The 24,406-nt window shown below is 37.3% G+C and overlaps 1 protein-coding gene and 1 non-coding gene across 2 annotated transcripts; both read left to right on the top strand.

The window, feature by feature from the left end:
• Nucleotides 1-8: 8 nt before the first annotated feature.
• On the top strand, nucleotides 9-22,866 carry STARD6 (StAR related lipid transfer domain containing 6). The gene is given in 9 exon segments (XM_019936383.3): nucleotides 9-146; nucleotides 778-861; nucleotides 2,301-2,394; nucleotides 2,584-2,633; nucleotides 12,744-12,870; nucleotides 15,973-16,090; nucleotides 18,427-18,520; nucleotides 22,667-22,798; nucleotides 22,800-22,866. Coding segments are annotated over 7 exon segments (678 nt in total). The 5' UTR covers nucleotides 9-146; nucleotides 778-861; nucleotides 2,301-2,304.
• Nucleotides 6,373-6,445, top strand: TRNAA-UGC (transfer RNA alanine (anticodon UGC)). Its single transcript has one exon. It is a non-coding gene; the product is annotated as a tRNA-Ala (tRNA).
• Nucleotides 22,867-24,406: the final 1,540 nt, after the last annotated feature.

Genomic DNA, 24,406 nt, shown 5'->3' with positions numbered 1-24,406 from the left:
TCCAGTTTCAACCGAGTGGTGTATCGGAAAAAGATGCCATCTCAGTGTTGGTTTGTGTTTATTTTCCACTGACCCTATGGGTGAAGATATCCTTGACCATTACTCCATCTGAATATGTTCCAGCTCATCCGATGTTACATCACCAGGTAATACAACTGTAGTCTTGCTGTTTGCTCTTTTCTTCTCTTCACCCTCTCTAGCCCAGTAAGCTTAACCTTCCCTTTTTTTCTTAGCAAATGAAAAAGTCCAGAAGCTACAAAATTTAGTTGAGTGGTTCAATTAAACACATGTTTATTTTGGCAGTAAGTAGTGCTAGTGATTTGAAAATGAGTAAGACAAAGTCCCTGCAGGAAGTTTACATGCTAGTGGTTTGTTCCAAAAATCTGCAATTTCTTGAGCCTTCAGTATCAAGTACGTTGCTGGTAGGAAATAAAGAACCGTGTTATATATGCTGGGACAAGCCCAGGTCAGGGACCAGCCAGGATTGTTAATGGCGTGACCTTAAAAACTTCGACATTTTTATCCACATTCCACATAAGTATCTTTTTAACCTATTCTTTTAAAAGATAATTTCTTAAAGGTTCTTTTTCATTAACATTATCTTTAATGTATCTCTTACTACGTTTTTCCTTCATTGAGGAAAGATATATCAAATGTTTCCAAATGAGTACATAGAGTGTAAATAAAGGACACTGAGAAAATATTAAGGAAATTATCAAATATATTTACCTAATTCATGGATCAAAATAATTCTACTTCCACTTCATTCCTTCACAGGTTGAAAGCTATGGAGATCTCCACAAGGATTTGGAGAAGAGTCCTAATAATTATTAAAATTCTGGACTAGATCTACTAGGAAAGGTGAAGTAACCATGAGTCTACTAGGAAGGAGAAATTATAATGGTTTACTAATGCTTTTCAAATATACATGTCAACTACGTGCTGTGCCTTGCTGGAGAACTAAACACGAGAAAATAAATTTATGATCCCACCTAAAGGCCTTTAGGTGAGAGCTAAGGAAGACGTGTGCTGATAATTAAACTTTAAGGTTTATTCAGGCAGGTCTTAGGAGAGTTTTTTTTTAAGGTAGATTTAAATGTGTCCATTTTAAGAAAAAAAACTAACTTTTTGATCACCAAGAAGGGGCCTGACACTGTTTCAATCACTTCTACGTATATTAACTCACTTAATCCTTACAATGACCCCATGAGATAGGTATTACTATCCCCAATCTATAGAAGTGAAAATTAAATTTCAAAGTTTAAGCAGTTTACTCAGAATGATAAAGCTGGTGGTGAGTGGCAAAACCAAGATTTGAATCCAGCTCTGTGTTGTCATATTGTTTCCACCACACCAGCCAGCTTCCCTTAATTGAAAACTGGGTGATGGGCCAAAGGACCAATGAGACTCCACCTTCCTGAGCTCATTCAAAACAGAAACAGCATCTTACTCAACCTTTTTTGCCACATCTACCACAATATCTAACCCTTAGCAAGGATTTAGTAAATGTGTTTGAGTTGAACTGATGTGAATTTGATCCTCTCTGAAGAGGTAACATTTAAGCAAAGACACCAATGAAGAGGAGTCAGTCCTCTGAACATATTGGGGAAGAACATTAAAAACATAGGGAACAGCAAGTACAAAGACCCTGAGGTAGGAAGTTGCTTGGTTGTATTTGGGGAACAGCCAGGAGGTCAGTATGAGTGGAGCTAAGTGGGAGAGAAGGAGACAGGTAGGAATTGTCTTTGGAGAGGAAGGCAGGGGTCAGATCATTTAGTGCCACTGCCACTCACTTTAAAAAGATGAATTCCCAGTAACACATGATCAACAGATTATGCTGCTTTACAAGAGAAAGGAAGCATGATTTAGCTGTTAGAAATAACAATTTATTGAATAACTATTATGTGCCAGGCAAAGGGGTAAGACATTTAAGTGCATTATTTCATTTAATCCTCATATCAGTTCTACCAGGTTAGCTATTGTCCCAGCTTTACAACTTGAGAAAATGAGGAAAGAGAAATATGAAATAACATGGTTCACAATTAGTCTGTGGCAGAGACGATTTGACCCAGGTCTCTTTGACTCCAAAGCCAAAGCCTGCTCTTTTTACTATATCACATTTTCTCACTTGAAAGACTATGAATAAAAAGGAAGAGATTCATGCATGCATGCATTCCAAAAGTAGTTATTGTTCATTGCTATGTGACAGACATAGAAATAGTATTAAAATGTAACACAGCATTTAAAAAAATTTTGTATGATTACATTCTCATCAGTCATTTGTTTTTAAAACTTTGCAGGTAGATGGACTATAAGGCACTTGCCCAACAAACTGCTCAAGAAATTTTAGGTTACTATCAAGATACATCAGGCTGGAAAGTGGTTAAGACTTCAGTAAGAAGAGAAGTTAAATATGTTTCAAGAGTTTGTTTTTTAATGAGAAACAATTCATTGCAAAGACATTTTTAAAAATATTTTCTTCTACAAACCAAAAAAAAGTTTTTACTTTTGCTTTATTTTTTGTTTTTCATTTTTTCTGTATCTGACAGTTAATTTATTTGTGGATTTTTATTCCCCTTTGAGAAAAAGTTAACTGTTTCCAGCAAGGCTTCTAAGAAATTCCATGGAAATCTGTAAGTACAATCTCCTATTTACAATCATTGTTTTGAATTCAATGACATTGATGTATCTAGAGTTCAATGCTACTTCATTAGCTATAAAACGTTATTTGGTAGTGAACAGGAAGTAGAAATTAATTATAAAGTCACTTGTTTGAAATGTAAAATTAATAAAATGAGCAATATGTACCATCTAATTTCCAAATCGGAAGACAATCAGAAAAGAAAATCACTTCTAGTGAATAATTCACTAAGATAGGAAATTTCCACTTCAAGAAATAATTACTATAAAATTAGATTGATATTTTCTTTCTAACAGTATTTCGTGGTCTTTTAAAACTTCACCTTTCCATTAAATGAACCACTTAAAGACAAAGTTTATTTTCCCAATATATTCCTCTTGCTAACATATATGATTTATTCTGTAAGCTGCTTTTAAGGATATTTTTGAGGATCCTGTTATTTCAGATACAAGTACTCTAAGGGAAATTGTGCTGACATCTTTAACCTTCTTTTTAAGAGTTGTTCCTTTGTTGCTCGTGATATCACATTAATGCCATCAGATCATCATATGCTATTGAGAAAACCAAATATTATTTAGTTTATTTTTGAGGGGTAGGGATCCACTCCTTCTTTTCACTACTCTGTTTTGTGCTTATTGCTCTTTTTTTCATCTGACTATAATTATCTATCTTGTGCTTCATTTCAATTTTTTTACTGTAGGACAAAGCTGGTATACTTTCTCCTATTCATTTTAATAATTATCAGGAAGGTAATCCCTACCTTTGTAATCTAAATAATTAATGATTCTAATGGTGGCACTTGAAAAAATAGATTGAGCAGGGAGTGGGTAACGTCAAGCCCAGGCACACTATGGGAATAAACTTTTGGATGTTGTAGTTTTTTGGTGCCTTCCAGGTCAGTCCAGTGTGGACAGCAACCTATGCCTCAAAGAAACCTTGGAAGGTATTTATTCTACAAATACTTGCTGGGTACTTTTATACAAGGTGCTCTACACAATGCCTAGAGCCATTCAAAAAATAGCCTCAATAAGGCTGTTTTAAAGCTTTATTCAAATTTTTCATCAACGATATTGTACTCTTACATGCCATACTACGCAGACAAAAAAAATTGAAACTTTTTGCCCTTGCTTTAAGAGAAATTTATATGCACTGCATACTAGTTTATTTATTAATACACAGTAATATCTTATCCCAAATCTTAGTGATTTAACAGACACTGTCTCATGGTTTATGTCATCAGGAATCCAGGTGTAGCTTAGCTTGGTGCCTGTGCCTCAAGGATTCTCACAAGGCTGCAGTCACGGTGTGGTCTGGGGCTTAGGTCGCATCTGAAGGCAGCTCTGCTTCCAAGCTCACTTACACAGTCACCGGCAGTCAGTTCTTCGTGGGCTTGTCAGACTGGGGACCTCAGCTACTTGCCAGCTCTAGGCTGGAAGCCTTCCTCAGTTCTTGACGTATGGGCCTCTCCATAGGGCTATTCACAAATGCCAGTCTGCCTCCCTCAGAGGGAGGGATTTAGGACAGAGCCAAAGAAAGAGCAAACAAGATAGAAGCCAGGGTCTTTCTGTAACCTAATCTTGGAAGGGACCACCCCCCCATCATTTTGGCAGTATTCAGTTTATTAGAAGTGAATCACTAGATCCAACCCTGACTCAGGGGAAGGGGATTACATAAGTGTGTCAATACCAAGAAGTGGAGATCACTGGGGGCCATTTTAGAGGCTGCCTATCACACGATGATTTTGGCAAATTCTCTTTTAATTCCTTTTTACAGTTGAACTATCATCCAATAAATATCAAGCACAGCTTCAAAATTAAGACTGCTAGAAGATACACACATCTCAATTTTACATGCTTCTTTTGTCAAGCACGGCCCACTGACCCTTCTAAGTTTAGCATGTTTATGTACAGAAGGAGAGTGTGACTGGAGCAGTTAATATTTTTCAAAATATCTATATTATTCTAAATCAGCTGGGGCAGATATTTAGGTTCTTCCAAAGGAAATCAATCTGAACATGTTGATCAGGTTGGTCTGCCTCAGTCGAAACGTTTACCTCCCCCAGCTTGGAATGAGAAGAAGGTGAGATTGCCGTCAAATAAATCAAGGGGAAAAGCTAGGGAAGCTTAAAATTTTCCAGTACTTCAAGCTTCACAGTTTTATTTATAGGGTTATAAATAATCAAAGCAAGAAACATATGCATGTTAATTTAGACTGGACAACCAAGTGTAAACATTGCACACTTTGGGGATATGTAGCATGGTCTAATATGGTTTGCCGAGCTAGTGTCTGGGAGAAATTATCCTTCAAAATGCCCTGTGGGAAAAATGGGTTGCATTGTCAAGTTTTTCAAAACACTCTAGACTATTTTCTCTTCTCTAAGGTTCGGAGAAGTCCTAAAGTAAAGACATCTGTCAAACTGTAATTCAGACTCTTCCGAATGTTTTCAACAAAGAACATGCTTGCAAAACATTGACCTAGATAGATAATGGGTCACTCATCTCAGATTTGGATTCTAATAGAAGCTCTAATTGACTAGGTATGTACAGAGAGAAGTGATTTATTTTTCATTATCTCCCTACTATTATTCTCTCGCATCTCATGGATTATTTCAGTAACTTCCTAGTGGATTCCTCATATATACCTTTACTCAACTACATCCTATTATTCACACAATGGTTAAAGTAGATTTTTGAAATATAATTCAGTGTTGCTCCCCTGCCTAAACTCTTCTAAAGGCTTTATTATGCTCTGCAAGGCACTATCTGGCCCCCACCTACCTCTCTGACCTCTCCTACCACTGCATCTTTGCTCTCCTTATGCTACAGCCACGTAGGACTACTGTTGGCACGAATGAACATCTCAGAGCCTTCGTAGTTGCTCTTTTCTTGCCTAGCGTGCTCTTCACCCAAATGAAGGCTGATGTCATTTTTGTTTTCAAGATCTCAGCTTCATTGCTTCTCTTCAGAGTGACCTTCCTGGCCAATTGGTCAAAGTTCTCAAATACACCAAACCACCGTTTACTACCCTATTCTGCTGTTAACCTTCTTCATAGCATCTATCACTAGATGAAATTTATCTTCTTCATTTGTTGTCTTATTTATTACGTCTCTCTTATTAGAATATAAACTTGAGAATAGGAACTTGAACAAGAAGCAGACTAGAAATAAACTCTTGTTCATCATAGTATCCCTAACACCAGAACAGTGTCTGTCATATAAACACTTAATAAATATTTCCTGAATGAATTTATGGACTTTAGTTATGTTATATTGGCTGCCAAATAGAAAGCATTTAAACATATTTGTTTCCATTATAACTACAGAACAACAACAACAAAACCTGAAGATATTTTCTCAGCACTTTCACCTTTTCTTATTAATTTCCCACCCAAAAAGCTCCTTTTGTGGTTAGCTTTGAGCACTTGCCTATATGCATGAGAAGGGGGCCAGTTCTTTGGTTGGAATTTTTTTCCTTTCTACCCTCAAGAGATGAAATACAGACCTACCAACACACAGTTCAGCTGACACATTCCCCTATGTTCCCTATTAATTCCCCTATTAATCTACTGTATGTCACACACTAAGCTAAATAATTTCATTTTTAAACTTAACCCATATATCCCACAAATACTTTCTATTGCCTGTTGTTTTTCCTGTGTATAGATCACACTTTCCATGTTTCTCTGCATGCATGCCTCACAGTTTTCTTGAAAACTGGACATTTTAGGGAATTCCCTGGAGGTCCAGTGGTTAGGACTCTGCACTTGCACTGCCGAGGACGCAGGTTCGATCCCTGGTCGGGGAACTGAGATCCTGCATGCTGCATGGCTCGGCCAAAATCGATCAATCAATTTTTTTTTTTAATCCTTAAAAAAAAAGAAAACTGAACATTTTAGGTAATATAGCAACTCTGGATACAGATCCCACCCACTCACCCAGGGCTTCTTGTTGCTTGGGCATTTATTTGTTTAGTGATTGGTCTGGACTAATTCCATGAAGTCTGTTCCCCCCCCCCCCCAGTCTGCAGCCTCAGATATACCTGCCCTGATTTTTGTCCTTGTTTTTATCTTTCAGCCTGGCATCCTATAGGTCATCCCTAGGTTAACACAAGCCATTATTGGTCACAAGTTGTGCTTAGCACCCAAAACCAGTAAGATTTTTACCCTTTACTGTCAATTCTGTGTGTGGCTTGGAAACTGTTTTCACAGTTCAGAGAGTTTTATGGTTTTGCCTTGCATGTAGCCAGGGGGCCGGTAGCTTGGAAGTTGTGTCACCAGTCATTCCCCAGAGGACATAGCCTTGGGGTGCAGACATTCTTCCAAACCACCAGCGATGAGTATGATTTTATTTTAAAGTGGTCAGAATAGCTTATTGCTCAGTCAGTGATGACTCAGAGATTATGCTTAAGTCTCTTGAGCCAGTAAGACTTCAGCCCTTCGCTACTTAACCTGTGTATGGCTTGGGGAATGCTTGCAAGTCAGTGAAGCCACATATTGGACTGATTGCTCCTAAGGAGGGGCAGCCTAGCATATCCAGCGTGATTTGTCTGAGTAAGGACAGCCTAGTACAAAGCTCCCGTTGCTTCTCGGTTAGGGACAGCCTGGTACATCACTCCGAATGTTCCTTAGTAGGGGCAGCCTAGTACACCCACTCTGATTTCTCCTGAGTGGGCAACCTCGTATATCTACTCTCATTACTCTGATTAAGGGCAGCCTCACATTCACTCTGATTGCTCTGAGTAGGGACCTATGCACTAATACACTGAAGCCAAGTAACACTTCTATTCCATGAGTAAGTGGGTAGCATAGGGGAAGGATGGTACCATGACTTTCTCAGTTTGCTCCTGTTATTCTAGGGGTGAGGGGCAGTTTAGGCCCCAGGATTCACAGCCTACTGTGCCTTAAGCAAAGCCCTCACCCTACCAGTGAGATCAGGGTGTCAGGAAACCCTAGTCTTCTGAGCAGTGCATGCGGGGAATAGAGCTTCTACAACATGAGCTGAGAGTTTCGGTGATGAGAGATGTCAGTGTCCTGCTGATCCCAGGATGAAACCATAGCCCTAGCCTGGATCTCGTGGGGAGAGGGAGCCCCTGTCTTCTAGTCTGCACCCAGCTGGAGCAGAGCTACCGTAGAGGGAGGGGGGTGGCTGGAAGGAGGTCGTGGCTCAGATGCTACAGACTCTGACTTTTCCTACCTAGATTTAGTAGATTTTCTTGAATAAATGTTTCTTCATTTCCTGTGTGCTGTTAGGTCAATTTCTAGGGAATTTAAGTAGTTTTTAAAAGTAATGTTCACCAGTTCAATGACTGTAGAAGAGGGTTTCCTTAGCTCCTCACATAGCCACTCTGGAAGTCCCACTCCCAACTCTAATTATCACATAGGAAATGCCAAAAATAAGATCACTAAAAAGCCTATCATCTTACAGGTGCTTCCCCAGGTTTAAATTTCCAGTATGTAAAAACAGGCACTTTCCACTGTTTTTCTCCTCCCTTATCCTCCTAGTTTACTGTTCAGCAGTACTCATTCACAGAAGCCATAAAAGGCTATAAAATGATTTAGAGATGCATGCTCAAATTAGCATGTTGAAACAAATGCACATTTACTAAAAGGTGTTCATTGCTTCATGAAATAATGATCTGTAAGAAACATAATTTCATGTATCAATTATCCCACATACCAGCTAAAGCTTGTCAGAAACTGTGAGAGACAAGAGAGAATAATTAAAATATTTTTAATTTGACTTGGTCACTTTATTCATAATGAGCATGAAGCTTTATTATAGATCTTAGTAAAATATCCAAAGAACCAATCATTTTAATGATCAATAGATATAAAAATATAGTTCTTAGATTCAAATATGACAAAATTGATATCTCTGAAGAGTCTTGAACACAGTAGATACTGAATTGCTCATTCAATGATAGATTCAATTATTCAAGACATAGAGATGTTTTATGTTTTCAAAGAGGCATTATATTTACATATTTTTTAAAAGCCAGTAACTCCAATACACCTCTAACTAGTGAATTAAGATAAGGTATTTTTTTTTAAATATAGATTTTATTCATTTTTTAAAATTTGGTTTGTTTATTTTTGGCTGCGTTGGGTCTTCTTTGCTGCCCACGGGCTTTCTCTAGTTGCAGCGAGCGGGGGCTACTCTTTGTTGAGGTGCGTGGGCTGCTCGTTGCAGTGGCTTCTCTTGTTGTGGAGCACAGGCTCTAGGCGCACGGGCTTCAGTAGTTGTGGCATGCAGGCTCAGTAGTTGTGGCTCGCGGGCTCTAGAGCACAGGCTCAGTAGTTGTGGTGCACGAGCTTAGTTGCTCCACGGCATGTGGGATCTTCCAGGACCCGGGCTTGAACCTGTGTCCCCCTGCATTGGCAGGCGGATTCTTAAACACTGTGCCACCAGGGAAGGCCAAGGTAAGGTACTTCTTAACTAGTAACCTACCCTCTACCCAAGACACAACTTTAATTATATTTCATAATCTTATAGGAAGCAAAATAAATAATTTCTGCCTTGCAGTCATATAATACCAATAACTCAAACTTATCTCACCTTTACAAATGACTGGAAAATGAACAATTAGCCATTGAGTAGACAGTCTAAACCAGGAGTTGGCAAGGTTCAGCAAGGTATCTAGACTTATTTAAAATGATGTTGTTCATTCATTATATTCAGTTATTCATTAATCACTTTCTAGGTGCTGGTAGTATAGTGGTGAGCAAAACAAAATGCATATACTTGTAAAGCTTATAATCTTGACATTCTCAAGAAAAAAACCTCTTAAAGTTAATTTTTCATGATTTTATCCAGCAGATTTGCTCCTCAAGGAGTTTTTAGTCTTTGTAAGAGAGAAAAGTACATAAATACCTATAATACAAGGCAGAGTGGGATGACTATCATAAAAGACTCAATATATGTGAAATAATAATGGCTAACATGTATTGAACAGTTAATACATGCCATGTACTATCCTGTAAATATATTAATTTATTCAGTCCTCATGACAGCCCTATGAGGTAAATATTACTCTCTCTACATATGAGAAACCCAAGACTTCGAATAAGTAACCTGCCTAAGGTCAGATAACTGGTAAGAGCTAGAATTTGAAAACAGGTGGGCTGACTCTATATGCTACTCTCCTAACATTTTAACTTTATTGCCTGTGTGTAGTAGCAACTATGAAACATCAGCAAAATCAAATATTAAGTATCTCAGTGTAAAGAACTATGCAGATACAGGTGTAAAGTATTATTAGAATTATTACAAGCCAACTTCTATCAAGAGAGTTTTTAATATGTTCCTGTCTCTTTTAGGGAGCTTCTTTCAAATGTCAGGGAGGCTCTGCAATAATATATGGGTGTGATCAGGCCCTACACATGTGTGGAAACTTGATATGTAACAGATAAGGCATTACAAAAACATGGAAAAGGATGAACTATTTATAATCAGTTGTGCTAACATAAGTGATTATTTATATGTAAAAAGTAAAATTAGATGCTGACCTCACACTATACACAAATATCCATTCCAGGTAGATTAAAGTCCTAATATGAATACAAACTATAAAATTGTAGAAGAAAATGTATGAAAGTAGCTTAATGATCTTGAAGTAGGGAAGGATATCTTGTAGAAGACATAAAAAAGCACAAACCATAATGGAAAATATTGGTCAATTTGACTATGGTAAAGTGAAACACTTCTGTACCAAAAGAAGTGAAAAGGTAGGCTGTAGCCAGAGATATAATATTTGCAATACACATAATTAATAAAGGATTTTAATTAAAAATATAGAGAACTTCTATACTAAGCATTTAAAATATTATACAAGAAGGATAGCTATCCATATGCATAAAATTTTAAAACAAAGTTTTGAAAGAAAAAAGCGAAATGCTTTTGTAAATTATATGTAATGTGTGTACTGTTACTTAAAGTTAAAAATCGAAACTTCCTCTCCGAAATAGAAGAAACAAAGCAGCTGATGCCTAAATGTCCTCCATTTCAATATTGTCCATCCCTAATTTTATCGTGAATAACTATGAAAGGGTTTGGGCAAACCTTCCAAAAAGAGCTTCAGCACATTATTCCCCTTCTTACCTTGATTTTTTTTTTTTTTTTTGCTTTCTGTCTCTTCAACACTTATCAAACCATATAATATTTTTTTGATTATATGTCTGACTCTCTGCTAGGCTGAAGTATATATATAGTTAACCCTTAAACAACATGGGTTTTAGCTTCGTGGATTTTTTCTTGATAAATACATATTACAGTACCGCAGGGTCTGCAGTTGATTGAATCTTTGGATGTGGAACTGTGGATATGGAGGAACCACAGATACATAGATCCGACTCTAAAGTTATACACGGATTTTTGACTGCATGAGGCTCAGTACTGCTAACTTTCATGTTGTTCAAGCGTCAACATAATAAATAGTAAATGTTTGATCACTCAGTCAATAAAAGAATGCTATTAAAAGATTAAGGGTAGTCATTATCAGTAAATATATAGTAAGTGCTTAATAAAAGATACCTAATTCGATGTTAGTTAGAAATACAAAAAGGTCAAAAACTCTTTATCCTCAAAATTTACAATATAATTAGAGAACAGATTAATAAAAAAAAGCAATCTAGGGAGGTATATACAAACCCCTTAACAATAGTTTTGTGCTTAAATTTTAACTGTTTTATATCTGCCTTCTTTTTCAAAGGACCTGATAATTATTCAGGTTGTTTTGTCACTGTCTTCTATAGAGTTTAATAATAAGCTCTTAAAAACTTTGTAGATCTGAAGGAAGGAAACCTTACATACTAAGAAAATTTTAGGATATCTCACAGAGAAAACTAGGGACCAATTGAGCTTTTAAAGAGAGACTAACATACAAAAAAATAGTCCAATGATTTACTTGTTTACCAAATCATAAAAACAAGGTTCAGAGGAAGAACTCTTCATAAATATAACAACTATTTTCTGTAATAATAGCATTTAGTTTTTACCTCACTTCCTCCAAAAATTTTAACTTTTTAGAGGTTTAAAATTTTGATTTTACCTAAACCTATCTCCTTAGTTTAGAAAGAATGATTAACAGAGAGAGAAAGTATGGCCAATATTATTCAGATTTCATTTTCATTTAACAACCTACTGCTAAATTGTGGGTTTTAATCCAGTTTTCTCACATTGTCCTAACTTCATTGGTTGTGATAGCCCAACCCAATTCTATTGATGGATTAACATAAAGGTTAGTTTCTTCTCCAAATCTTGACATGTGAAAAATAAATGAAATTCAGAAGTCAATGTCTATAAATGGAGTTTAATTGTAACATAAGAGTGACTATTATATATTGTCTATGGCTGCTTCACTGATACACTAGCAAAGTTGAATAGTTGCAACATAGAACATGAAGCTTTGCAAAGCCTAAGTTATTTACCATCTGGCCCTTTACTGAAAAGTTTGCTGACTACTGCTTTAGACCATATTACATCCTTCAATTAAGAATTAAGGCCACAAGATATTGCACAACCACACAAACTTCTCATCAATTACTGTTGGCTTATGATAAATACAGTAGGTAAATGTTTATGAGAAAGAGTTTAGAAAAATTCTAAATGAAAGTAGCCCCTTTAAAAAGACAACTATAGAAACATTATAAACAAAATTTGTAGAAAAATGTAGAAAAATAATTTATATTAATTATTACAGTGCATATTTTTATAAACTGGCGACTTCCAATTGAATATTAGTTTTTTTTTTTTTTTTTTTTTTTGCGGTACGCGGGCCTCTCACTGTTGTGGCCTCTCCCGTTGCGGAGCACAGGCTCTGGACGCGCAGGCTCAGCGGCCATGGCTCACGGGCCCAGCCGCTCCACGGCATGTGGGATCTTCCCGGACCGGGGCACGAACCCGTGTCCCCTGCATTGGCAGGCAGACTCTCAACCATTGCACCACCAGGGAAGCCTGAATATTAGTATTTTAAATTGCTGATATTACCTTCAAGTTTTCTTTACATTATTTGCTAAATTAGTGTGCTTTATACTGTGATAGCATTATATTTTCAACTTAGACTAAACTTATTAAATTTTGAATTTTCTTTATTTTGTTAACTATAGATATCGTGTTGAAGGAATAATTCCAGAATCAACATCTAAACTATCTGATTTCCTCTACAAACCTGAAAACAGGGTCACATGGGACAAATCATTGAAAATGTACAGCATGGTACAAAAAATTGATTCGGTAATTTACTGTTTAATATCGGACTTTCACTGTATGAGTACACTTTTAGTTTGCTATCTTAGTGATTTGAGTTTATTAAATCTGTATTATGTGGACACTTTGTATTTTATAGGTTCAAACCAAGTTGAAATTTTTATAAAAAGCTTAAAACTTCCTTCTTTATTAGTCAAGAGTTCAATTCCAATTACCTTTATTCTGTTTTAAATGAATACCACATTCTGAACGTGGTCAGCTCTCCTGCAGATGTGTGCCTTCGGTTACTGAGGGGACTGAACTCATGGATTCACCTCCTCCATTAGGTGGAATAAAAAGATTAAGCATGCCTTGTTGATGGGAAGTCAGTAGATTTATCTTAGTCATAATACACTAGATAACAGGAACATCGCAGACACTTACTGTAAGGACTTAAGAACAAACAGCATGTGACTTTTTTAAAGAGTAAGTGTGAAATAACATTATATTGTGGTTTTAGAAACACTTTCAAATACATTATCTCAGAAATGAAGAGGGAGAATAAAAACAGAAAAGAAAAATACAGGTAATGGACTAGAAATCTAAAGTCATAGAGGTGAGAGAAAGAAAGACAGAATGCAAGAGGCAAATAGGGCTTAAAAGGGGAGAGAAGATCAGGGTGAGGTGAGGGTAGAGTGAAAGCTCAGGAGGAGAAAAACATGAATGAAATGAGAAAGACTGTTAGCTGGTAGAAAGAAGGAGGAACAGGAAGAAGACAGGAGTGGGGTGAGGGATTCTGAACTCTGGTACAGCACAGTATAGGTCTGACACTTATTAAGACTGATAGACTTCACGGTATGTAAATTATACCTCATAAGCGGCTTTTAAAAATTGAGTCCTACTGTTTGGCTAATAATAACTTTATTAGAAGGAGCTGGTAAATGTGACTGTTGGAGTAATGCAAACTTAAACAGTTGCATTGGTAAAATTCCACATCACTGAGTCTTTGGTTCTTAGAGTCTCCAAGCCGCATTTCACTCATCAAAACAAATGGCCCACATATCTGCCATCACCTTATCAGGTATTTAGAACTCTGTAGGTTAACTTTACCGCCTTTTATTAAACTGATTTTGAAATCTGGGATGGGGGTGAGATTGTAGAAAAGCCCAGAAAGGTAAAGCAGTTTCATCTTGTAGAGAGGCCTTGAAGTTCTTATCCACAAAGAACGCCTGTCCGTGACCTTCTTGGGATTTGAACATGGCCCATCACAAATGAAAATCCAAACAATTGGACTGTTTCATTCATGATTGTATGATACTAATTATACAGTTTCATTAGCATTTCAGATATTTCTGCTGTTGCTGCAAGTCAGCTGTAATAATGGAAAGTATACTAGGTTTGGCATCAAAAAACTTGAAAACATAGAGGAATTTTGTGATTTGCCCAAGGTCACCACAGCCAATGTATGGTATAACCAGGACTTAAACCTGATCTCCTCATTCCAAATTTGATGCCTTTTCCAGTATACCACAGTATCTCTGAATCACATTATACTGTGAGAAGAATTAGTCTGCCTTGCAGTGAATGTTTGTAGCATTCACTTCCAGGGGTGCATTTTAATTGACTCATTCACCCCATTGGTGAGGAACGGATTCCTGCTCTAGGGTTATGGTGGTGGTCAAACACATGACACCAGCACTAGACAAATGAGATCCACAGCACTTTGTTAATCCTTAATCACAGCCCAGGAAGGACTGTTAAGACTTTGTTAAATTAACATTTGTTAGTGGAGCACAGGGTGCCAATAGTGAGCCAGGTTCAACAAATGACCACAAGAGAAATTGAAATAGAGAAGTTTATTACTCACAGGTCGAGGAGGAAGTGTACAGCACGCCTAAGGGCCCCATGTGGGGAGGTCAAGGCAGGCTGCAGACAGAGAGAGGCAGGACCTGAGGCACATGCCTTTATTAGTGTCTGTGGGTGGAGTGCTTTGGGGTTCCTGGGCTAAGGCCAGATTGATCAATTGGAACCAAAAAGAGCAGGGTTTTGGTAAGCTCCACAGGGGGCATCTTACCTAAGGTGCTCACAAGGGGAAGGCCCTGGGAAGTGGGAGAGACAGTTGATCAGAAGCGCTGTTGGGGAAGTCATATCAGGAACTTACATTTGCTTGTGACTCTGAGGGCTGTTATCTGGGGGTGTCCTTACATGAGAGGACTAGTGTTAGTTTAAGGCCCCTGCAGGCTGCTCGGACAAACAAAACGGATACTGAGGCAGCAGTACATGGAGTAGCTTAACTAAACTCTCAAGGATGCACCATGTCATGCAGTGTGACGTGGGAGCTGCACTCAGGAACAGAGTGAATAACTAGGGGTTGTGCAAGGCAGGCTTTGTAGTATCAAGAGGTTGAGGTGACCCCTGATTCCTGCAGGAGGATCTGATTGGTTGTTGGAATAATTCTGCAGGGTAGCAGGGAACTGAAACGCACTACTCAGGTATAAGTAGGCATTGTGTCTGATCCTGCTGATAAGGAGGGTTGTTGGACTAAGGGTTCTTATCTGTGGGAACAGAGTGGGGAGAGGAACTTGCAGTTAGGCCATTCACCACCCTCCCAGTTTTACCAGATGTCAAAGCAGTGCATATATTGGCCTTTAATTTTAGGCCTTACACCACAAGCTGCTAAGTCAATATATTTTTCAGAATATATTACCTAGTCAGTGTGGGGTAGTAGACACAATATTGTACTGGAAATCCAGGTTCTAGTTCTATACATATCTCTAGTTCTACATGTAATTTAATGTTAGGCTTCAATTTCTTCATCAAAAAATTCAAAGGTTAGATAATATCAAGATTCCTTTCTGATTCTGTCACACTTATGATTATATTAACTCGTGTTAGATATATGATTTGCAAATATTTTCTCCCATTCTGTAGGTCACCTTTTCATTTTGTTGATAGTTTCCTTTTCTGTGCAGAAGCATTTTAGTTTGATGTAGTCCCACTCGTTTATTTTTGCTTTTGTTGCCTTGCACTTATAATTATACATCTACTGTTTCTTTAACTGAAAATGCAAGTTGACTCGGTGATAAATTCTTAAAACCTCAAAGCCCTGCTTTTTCCAAATACAGTCCAGCCTTATGCAGTTTGTTTCAGGACACATTCATATGTCATACCATCACACAAAGTTTTGCCATGGGCTCAATATCCCCCCGAGACTTTATCGACTTAGTGTATTTGAAGCACTGCGAAGGGAATATCGATATTATCAGTTGTAAGTTGAAACATTTTGCCCACACTTTGGAATTACTGTGAGTCATTAATAAATTTTTTTACTTTTAACTCACAGTTTGAAAGAAACAATATTTTCAATTAATTATTTTTGTATTTACTTAGTGAGGCCAATAAATGCATGTTAATATAGATAAGCCTGAAGTTTTACCTAATTCTAGAGGTGCCATTTATATCATAGTCAATGATTATGGCATCTCCTGGCCTTTTTGCAGCATATACCCTGCAGCGCTCAGTGTAGATAGATACTTGCAGGCTAAAACGTCACAGCATACATTATAAAACTACTAAGAAACAAAATTGATCTTTGGATATATACTTTTGTATTTAAATTACATAGAATGGGTATATCTAGAAAGTGAAAAAGCTCATGAAGAAAATTTCAATAGATAGGTGTTTTCATAAATGTGCTTATATTTCTTTTAAAAACTGGAGGTTTTGATATACCCTTATCCACCCCCCGCCAAAAAAAATGTGTCACTCTGTAAAATACAAATACATAACCACTTCCTAATTTGCGTTATTCACTTAATACATACCAGTTCACACCCCAAAGATCTTTGGACTCCAAGAACTCAAGATAAATCATGGTGAAGGGACTTTGGTAGGACAATGACCTAGAGCCTTTTTTTCCCCTGTAATTCAATTTAATCTCACTATTCCTATGTGAATAGTTTCCCCTACTGTAAACTACTTGGGGAGGGACAGTTCAGTGTTGTTAATTATTATTTTCGAACAAGGTTGCAGTTACTTTGATATATCTGTAGGACTCTTAAGTTTCTGAGTCCAGGACTGAGTCATTGCTCTGCTGATAGCACTCATGTGCACAGTTAGCTCTCTTGCCCATACCACTGGGGACTGCTGTTCATCACTTTCACATATTCGTCTCGTATAGTTTCATACAGTTGTCATTTAGTCGTCTCATTTTTAAATGAGGGCACATAAAAATTTATTCACTGCCTATAACACAAAATACTGTCCATTTGAATCATAGATCTGTTATTATCTATATTTTGAAAGCCTTCAATTTGTATCTCATTTTTAGTGGTCAGAGGGAAGGTAAAAAATAAGTATGGAAGATAAAATCAATAAATAGTTATAATCAGTCATTCAGTGATCACTACTGAATTTGCTTTAAGTGATTTTCTTTGAATGAGTTTTTGATGATTACTGATAGTTTTCTTCTTAATGTTTCTGTTGTTGTCTAGCTTACTGTGTATCTTGCTTTGAGCTAAATATTTTGCATGCATTTTCTCACCAATGAGGAAACCGAAGTTCACAGAAATCAAGTTACATAGCTAATAAGCAGCTCAAGTCTTTCTGATTTTCCAAAATCTGTACTAACTACCATACTGTGTGCCTCACAAAAGACCCATACTTGTTTGTGGAATATAACAAAATTTTAAAAAATAAAGACAAATATAATGTCCATATTTTAAACAGTGAAAAAATTGTTAATATCACTTCTGGCAGTACCATTTTGCCAACATAATTGGCTCTGTTAAGATGATGAAACAGGTCATGAAAATGGGAAATTGATTCCACCACATTTGTCTCCTAAGCTAGTCCTAAGCTAGTGCTTAACATTATATTTCTACAGAAGTGATTGCTTATGTTAAAATCACATAGGAAAATTCTGACAAAAGCAGGATTCAGTTGCACAGAATAAACAAATATATTCTGTTGCACAGAATAAACAGTTGCACAGAGTAAACAAAAATATTTGGAAGAGTATATATAATTATCATAATCATGATCAGATGACCTCCCTTCTAACTTCACATACAATATGCAGTTATGCTGCATAATTCCTAAAACAAAATCTACTGATTTTTAATTATATATTGAAGTTGGCTACAGGGAATTGGCAGAAAGGGGCATTTAAACTACTTGTATTGACAGACCAAATAACTACATCAAATATTTTATTTTAAAAATTTATAAACCAAAACATCTATAAACCCACTATCCTAATAGAATAGTCTCTTTCTTTGTGATTTCTGCTTCAAATCTCGGAAAGTAATTGAACAATACTTTTAACAGTTTTTCCTGTACGTGAAAGATAACAGCATCTTTCGAAGTTCTACATGAAAAAGTGTGAGAGGACAATAGTGATCATACTGATATTCTTTCATTTTTGGCCTGTGTACACATTCAAATGTGCAAACATACATACATATGTATAAAACTAATGTCACTGCTGATAATAACTAAGTTAAATCAAGTGCTATGTCATACACTTTTTAAAATATGCTACTGGAAACAGAATTTTTCATCTTTGTGGAATAAGTTTCATTTTAATTTTTTTTAATCACTTAGCTACTAGTGTGGATTTTCCAGCATATCCTCCATCTTCAAATTATATCCGTGGTTATAACCATGCTTGTGGCTATATGTGTTCACCTCTGCAAGAGTAAGTCTTATTTCCATATATTTATTTTTTAACAGTTTTTTAGTTCAATTTGTAATTTGTTAACTAACTCACCAGAAATATGTTCTGGTATATTCTGTTGGGAAAAAAATTGCCCCTAAATACAATTTTTAAAATAAATTTTTAAGTATTTTTGTCTTAAGTATAATCAGAATGGATAATTCCCTATGAAGTATGATTTGAGGTTTCTGGCACTAGTCACATACATACAGACATCCTCACCCCCTCCTATTAACCTTAACCTGATGTTTTATGTTTCTCCATTAGAGTCACTTCTGTGAATTATTAGGGAATTTTTGCAAATTAAAAATAAATTCTCTAGAATTATAATGCAGTTACGTTTATCAGCAATGAATGCTTTACCTTGAATAAATTTTTTCCAATGGACTACCTACTGAGAACAGATACCTGCAGAATGAGACATCCAGTAGGTAAATTCAGAAAGGGAAGAGCTGGAGAAATTAGAGTCACTGCCCACAGGTGGCCAGCCTAGGGCCACTAACATCCAATACACATAGTCTTTAAATGCCTATATATTAATTCAATGTATATCATTCTACAAATTCGTTACATTTTAATTTTTGGTAAATGATTTTATATTAAATAAAAGATGTCGACACATAGAAACAGGTGTAAAACTTTATAGTGGTCAGATATAAACCACTCAATATGAGAAAAATATTTTTGTGAAGGAAGTCAAAATAAAATTACATTTAGACCCGTACTCCTTAATATTTTCTCTACTGAATTAGAGAACTAAAAGATAGTCACAAATATTTACATTAATGGACAGGATCATTGATGCAGATGATGATGTTGATGACGATATGGCCTTTCTGCCCATCCATCAGTTTTGTGTCTATGGCCAGGACTTTATTCTCCACAGCAGGAAAGAACAAAACAGGGAAGGATTATTACTCCAAATCAGCTAGGTACATCAGCTGCTGGTGGGGACTCTTGTTGGGGAGCTACACAACCTAAAGTGTGCTTCACAGGCAAAGTCCCCTTCTTGCACCTTGTCACCGTTCCCTTTCCACTGCAAAAAGCATAGGACAAAAGCTCTGATTTAGATATCCCACCTAGGGTGGAAACTCTGCCTAGCATCCTGCTGGAGAAGGGTACTGACAAAAAAGTAATTTTGTACCTTCTCTTTCCATGCAGCCCAAGTCCTACAGTAAACTTATAAAACATAGTATCTGTAGTAAAGGTACTCTACAGTAAATGTTGGAAAGGCTTGGTTAAGTGTGTAAAGCCCTAGTAAACTCAAATAGAGATTTAAGACTATACAAACTGCTAGTGAGTCCAGCCATTTGACACAATGTAAAAATAGTCTAAACTCTGCATAGAGAGAGTGTAAGAATATAGACACTCACGGTTTGTTGGAGCAGTGGTCTTCAAACCCCCCAAGAGAATTTTGTAAAACTGTATACTGCTTTGCACATTTTTAAGTTGATATTAAAATTTTTCATAGCATTATATTAAGAGGGTGCAATGTCCAGCATACTCTAAATCCTGACATTTAAAAAAAATGGTTATATCACCCTTCTAAGTGCATCCAATGGAATCTAAATACCATAAAAACTTGAAACCCACCATTACATTATCAATTTCAAAATACATATAACCTTTAACAGTCAGAAAGTTTGTGTCATTTCTTTTCTTTTCTCCTTGATTCCATATTTTTACTCTTTTTCCCTTGCATAATTTTACCCTAATAGAATATATCTTATGCTTCGGGTTCTTTTATTAATCACTATCTATCTATTTTCAATCATACCTCAGCAAAAATAAGTACCTAATTTTTAAAATTTGTTTTATTTTCTATGACCCCAAGTATCTAAATGTTAAAATATATATATGTGTACTGGTTTAAATTGTTATTACTACACATTGATAAAAATAAAAATATATTACATAGTTGTTCAATATAAAAGCAAATTGTTGGGCTTCCCTGGTGGCGCAGTGGTTGAGAGTCCGCCCGCCAATGCAGGGGACACAGGTTTGTGCCCCGGTCCGGGAAGATCCCACATGCCGCAGAGCGGCCCGTGAGCCATGGCCGCTGAGCCTGTGCGTCCGGAGCCTGTGCTCCGCAACAGGAGAGGCCACAACAGTGAGAGGCCCGCGTACCGCAAAAAAAAAAAAAAAAAAGCAAATTGTTATTGGAAACACATATTATTAGCAAAACTTAGCACTTACTATGTGCCAGACACTGTTACAAACAATTTACATATACCAAATAAGTCAATTATTTGATCCTCACAATTACCTCATGAAGTCGGTTGAAAAGAAAATGGAAGCCCAGAGAGATTAAGTAACTTTCTCACGGTTACACATAGGTAATAGCAAAGCTCAGCTTCAAACTATGCAGAGTCCATGCTTCTATCAATTACACTAATTTAACTGTAAAAAACATGGGACAAAAATGCTGATCTAGATGTCCCATCTAATAGAATGAGACTATCAAGTCTACTTCTACTTTGCATTTTTATAAAATAAGCATAGGAAACTTTGTTCACATAAATGAGTGAGTTAAAATGGAGAGAGTGCAACCCTAGCACTGTCATTCAATCCCTTGAAATTCTTCTGAGTTATGTGCTGTGAATTACATAGTGACCTATAATCAAAAATTGTTTTTAACGACCTATCAGGTGACAACTCAATTAGATCCTTACATTTTATTGAAAGCAAAGAATTGACATGACTTGGTAAGGTTTTATTACCCAGTCATCTGTCATTCACTTTCTCAATTCACTTCCAATAGATTGAATTTTCCCTTTAGCATCTCAAAGATTTTTATATGCCGGAGTAAAGCACCTTGGTACCATTCAGTATTATTCAGTGGGGAATGACAGGCATCCCTTGGTTCTGTAAAGCAATAGAAGGGTGGTGTGAACAGGCTGGTGGCAAGAGAAAAGCCAGCATCTCCATCAGAGACGTATTCTCAGATCAGTTTAAGGAAAAGTTACATGGAAGTTAGAGATTTGAAAATTTATTCCCTTAAATGTTATTCAGTCTCTCATACCCCTTGGCAAGTCTTCATATACTCTAGTTTGAAGATCACTGGGTTAGAATGTAAAATACTACAGTCTTCTTGGAAGGCAATTTGGAGATAACATTTCAAAATGTTAAATGCACAAAAACTTTGACCCTAGAAACTCAATGTAAGTATTTATAGCAGTGCAAATGGATACATTACAAGATGCTTTATTGCAGCTTTATTTATTTATTTATTTATTTATTTTTGCAGTACACGGGCCTCTCACTGTTGCGGCCTCTCCGGTCGCGAAGCACAGGCTCCGGATGCGCAGGCTCAGCGGCCATGGCTCACGGGCCCAGCCGCTCCGCGGCATGCGGGATCCTCCCGGACCGGGGCACGAACCTGTGTCCCCTGCATCGGCAGGCGGATTCTCAACCACTGCGCCACCAGGGAAGCCCTATTGCAGCTTTATTTACAGTGGCAAAAAGTGAGAAACAACCCCATGACGGTCAATAGAGGACTGGTTAATAAAGTATGAAATACCATGTGCAATCATGAAAAACAATTAAGCTGATCTATATAGATTGACACAGAAAGAGGTGCATGATATCATACTAAGAGGAAAATGAAACTAGTTCCAGAAAAATAAATATGTCTCATTTTTGTAAAACCAAGAATGTACATGTGCATATATGTGGGGTACATATACATATATGTACATACATGCTATCTTTGTATATCCATAGACGATAACCTGAAAAGCTACAGTCAAAGTTATAAATAGTGATTATCTCTGGTGAACAGAGTGAGGGGGAATTGTGAAAATGCTCTACAGTTTAAATTTTCATAAGCATATATTACTTTTATAATTTTAAAAAGTCAATAAAATGACAAAAAGGAAATAACTAAAACTGAAGACTTTAAGATATAGTCTGACTACTTAATATTTTTATGTAAAATAGTTTATTTATGAATGTGCAACTCACTCTACATTTTGTCCTTCCTTCCTTCAGTAGCTGTTTACACTGTCATAAGCGCTATGTGGGCAATCACTGGCGAATAAGACAAGCTTCCTGCTCCTTGTCAACTTGTACACTCCATAGATAAACTTAAAAATTCTTTATATTTTTTAACTCTTCCTTTGTTTACAGGAACCCAGCATATTCCAAACTAGTGATGTTTGTCCAGACAGAAATGAGAGGAAAATTGGCCCCATCAATAATTGAAGCAACCATGCCTTCCAATTTAGTAAGCTTCCTCCTCAATGTAAAGGATGGAGTAAAGACACAAAATTCCATCAGGACGTGGATGTCATCATGATGGGCATTCGTCATTCCTAAAGAAGAAATGAGGCCATTTAAAATCATGCGTGGCAGTTAACTGCCTTTTACTTCTAAGTCAATATGCATAAATACTGTTACACTATTCTAAACTGTATTCTTGAACAAACTACTGAAGGTACTTTGTGAAAATAAGAGCTCATAGTTGTACAAGAGAAGCATTAAATATAGTTTTTAATCTCATGTAAGAATAATGTTAAACAACACGTGTTCTTAATGCACTTTTATCTTTTGCTTTTTTCCCCTGGAAAATGCCCTGCAAGAAAACATCAATAAGAAAGCATATACAGGCAGAGGTCAGCATTAATTAAAGATTAAAATATATTTTAAATTGTTTTTCTTTCACTTACTGCTTAAATTGATAACTGTAGGAAGCATGAACATAAAAATTGAAAAGAATTCCACTAGAATGTTTGACAACTGATATCTGGAATCTGCAGCTGAATCATGAGTCAATTTTTGGTCTGGCCAGAATGTAGTAGCCCGTTCCTCCCAAGTCCTTCCTCGTAAAACTAGAAGACCTGCACTTACCACAACAGACAAGCATAGGAAGACTCCAGCATAGGTGGCAAGAAGAAGGTGAACTGGCCAAGGACCTGGAGACTTGAGGAATGTTTTAGCCGCGAGTTCTCTGGGTTTCCTTATTGCCATCCATATATTCCAGACAGGGCGCTGCCAAAGCCTCCAACCTGGAACTGCTGACAGGAAAGAAGAAAAAAGAGAGGGGGGAGGCTTTAGGAAAAAGCCTTCTCCTCCTCGCCATAGGAGTGCCCGCAAACAAAAGGGTGGCCCCGCAGAGCACCAGCCAAACATCAACCGAAAAGCTGCACCTACCCCACCGTGTGGGCAAAGCAGAGCGAATCTTCCACCCCACCTCATCTCTGCGGCGCAGAAGCAGGCGGTGGTGCCTGGACACCCCCAGCCTGTGGTGTCGGCAGGGTTGAGCAGGGAGCTCATCTTCCACCTTCCATCCGGCAGAGGCAGGTATGGTGCTTTGATATCCCTGCTGGGGTAGTGTTAGTGGGATTCAGTGGCAGAGTGAGCTTCCACCCGCACCTGGCAGCAGCAAGATTTAACCAGCTAGGTCAAGGAAGAGCTAGTCACCAGTCAGCTTCCCTGATCCTTGGCGCCACCACGGCCCAGCACGATGTGAGCCTCCATCCCCACCCAGCATCAGTGTTTTGCCCTCTGTAGTGTGTTGAATGGTGACCCCAAAAGGTACATCCTTGTCAAATCCCTGGAACCTTGAATGTGACCTTATTTGGAAAAAGGATCTCGGCAGATGTAATTAAGTTAAGGACCTCAGAATGAGATCATCCTGGATTATCAGGCTCTAAGTCCAGTCACAAGTGTCCTCATAAGAGATGCACAAAGGAGAGACATGTGGAGAGGAGGAGGCCATGTGAAGACAGAGGCAGAGATTGGGGTTGTGCGGCCATAAGCCAAGCAACACCTAGAGCTGCCAGGAGCTGAAAGAGGCAAAGAAAGATTCTCCCCTAGAGCCTTCAGAGGCAGTGTGGCCCTGCCGACACTTTAATTTTGGACTTCTGG

Source organism: Tursiops truncatus, chromosome 13 (assembly GCF_011762595.2).
Source record: "Tursiops truncatus isolate mTurTru1 chromosome 13, mTurTru1.mat.Y, whole genome shotgun sequence".
Classification (NCBI taxonomy): domain Eukaryota; kingdom Metazoa; phylum Chordata; class Mammalia; order Artiodactyla; family Delphinidae; genus Tursiops; species Tursiops truncatus.
The sequence above is the reverse complement of the archived record's forward strand: the minus strand, read 5'-3'. Positions and strand labels throughout refer to the sequence as shown.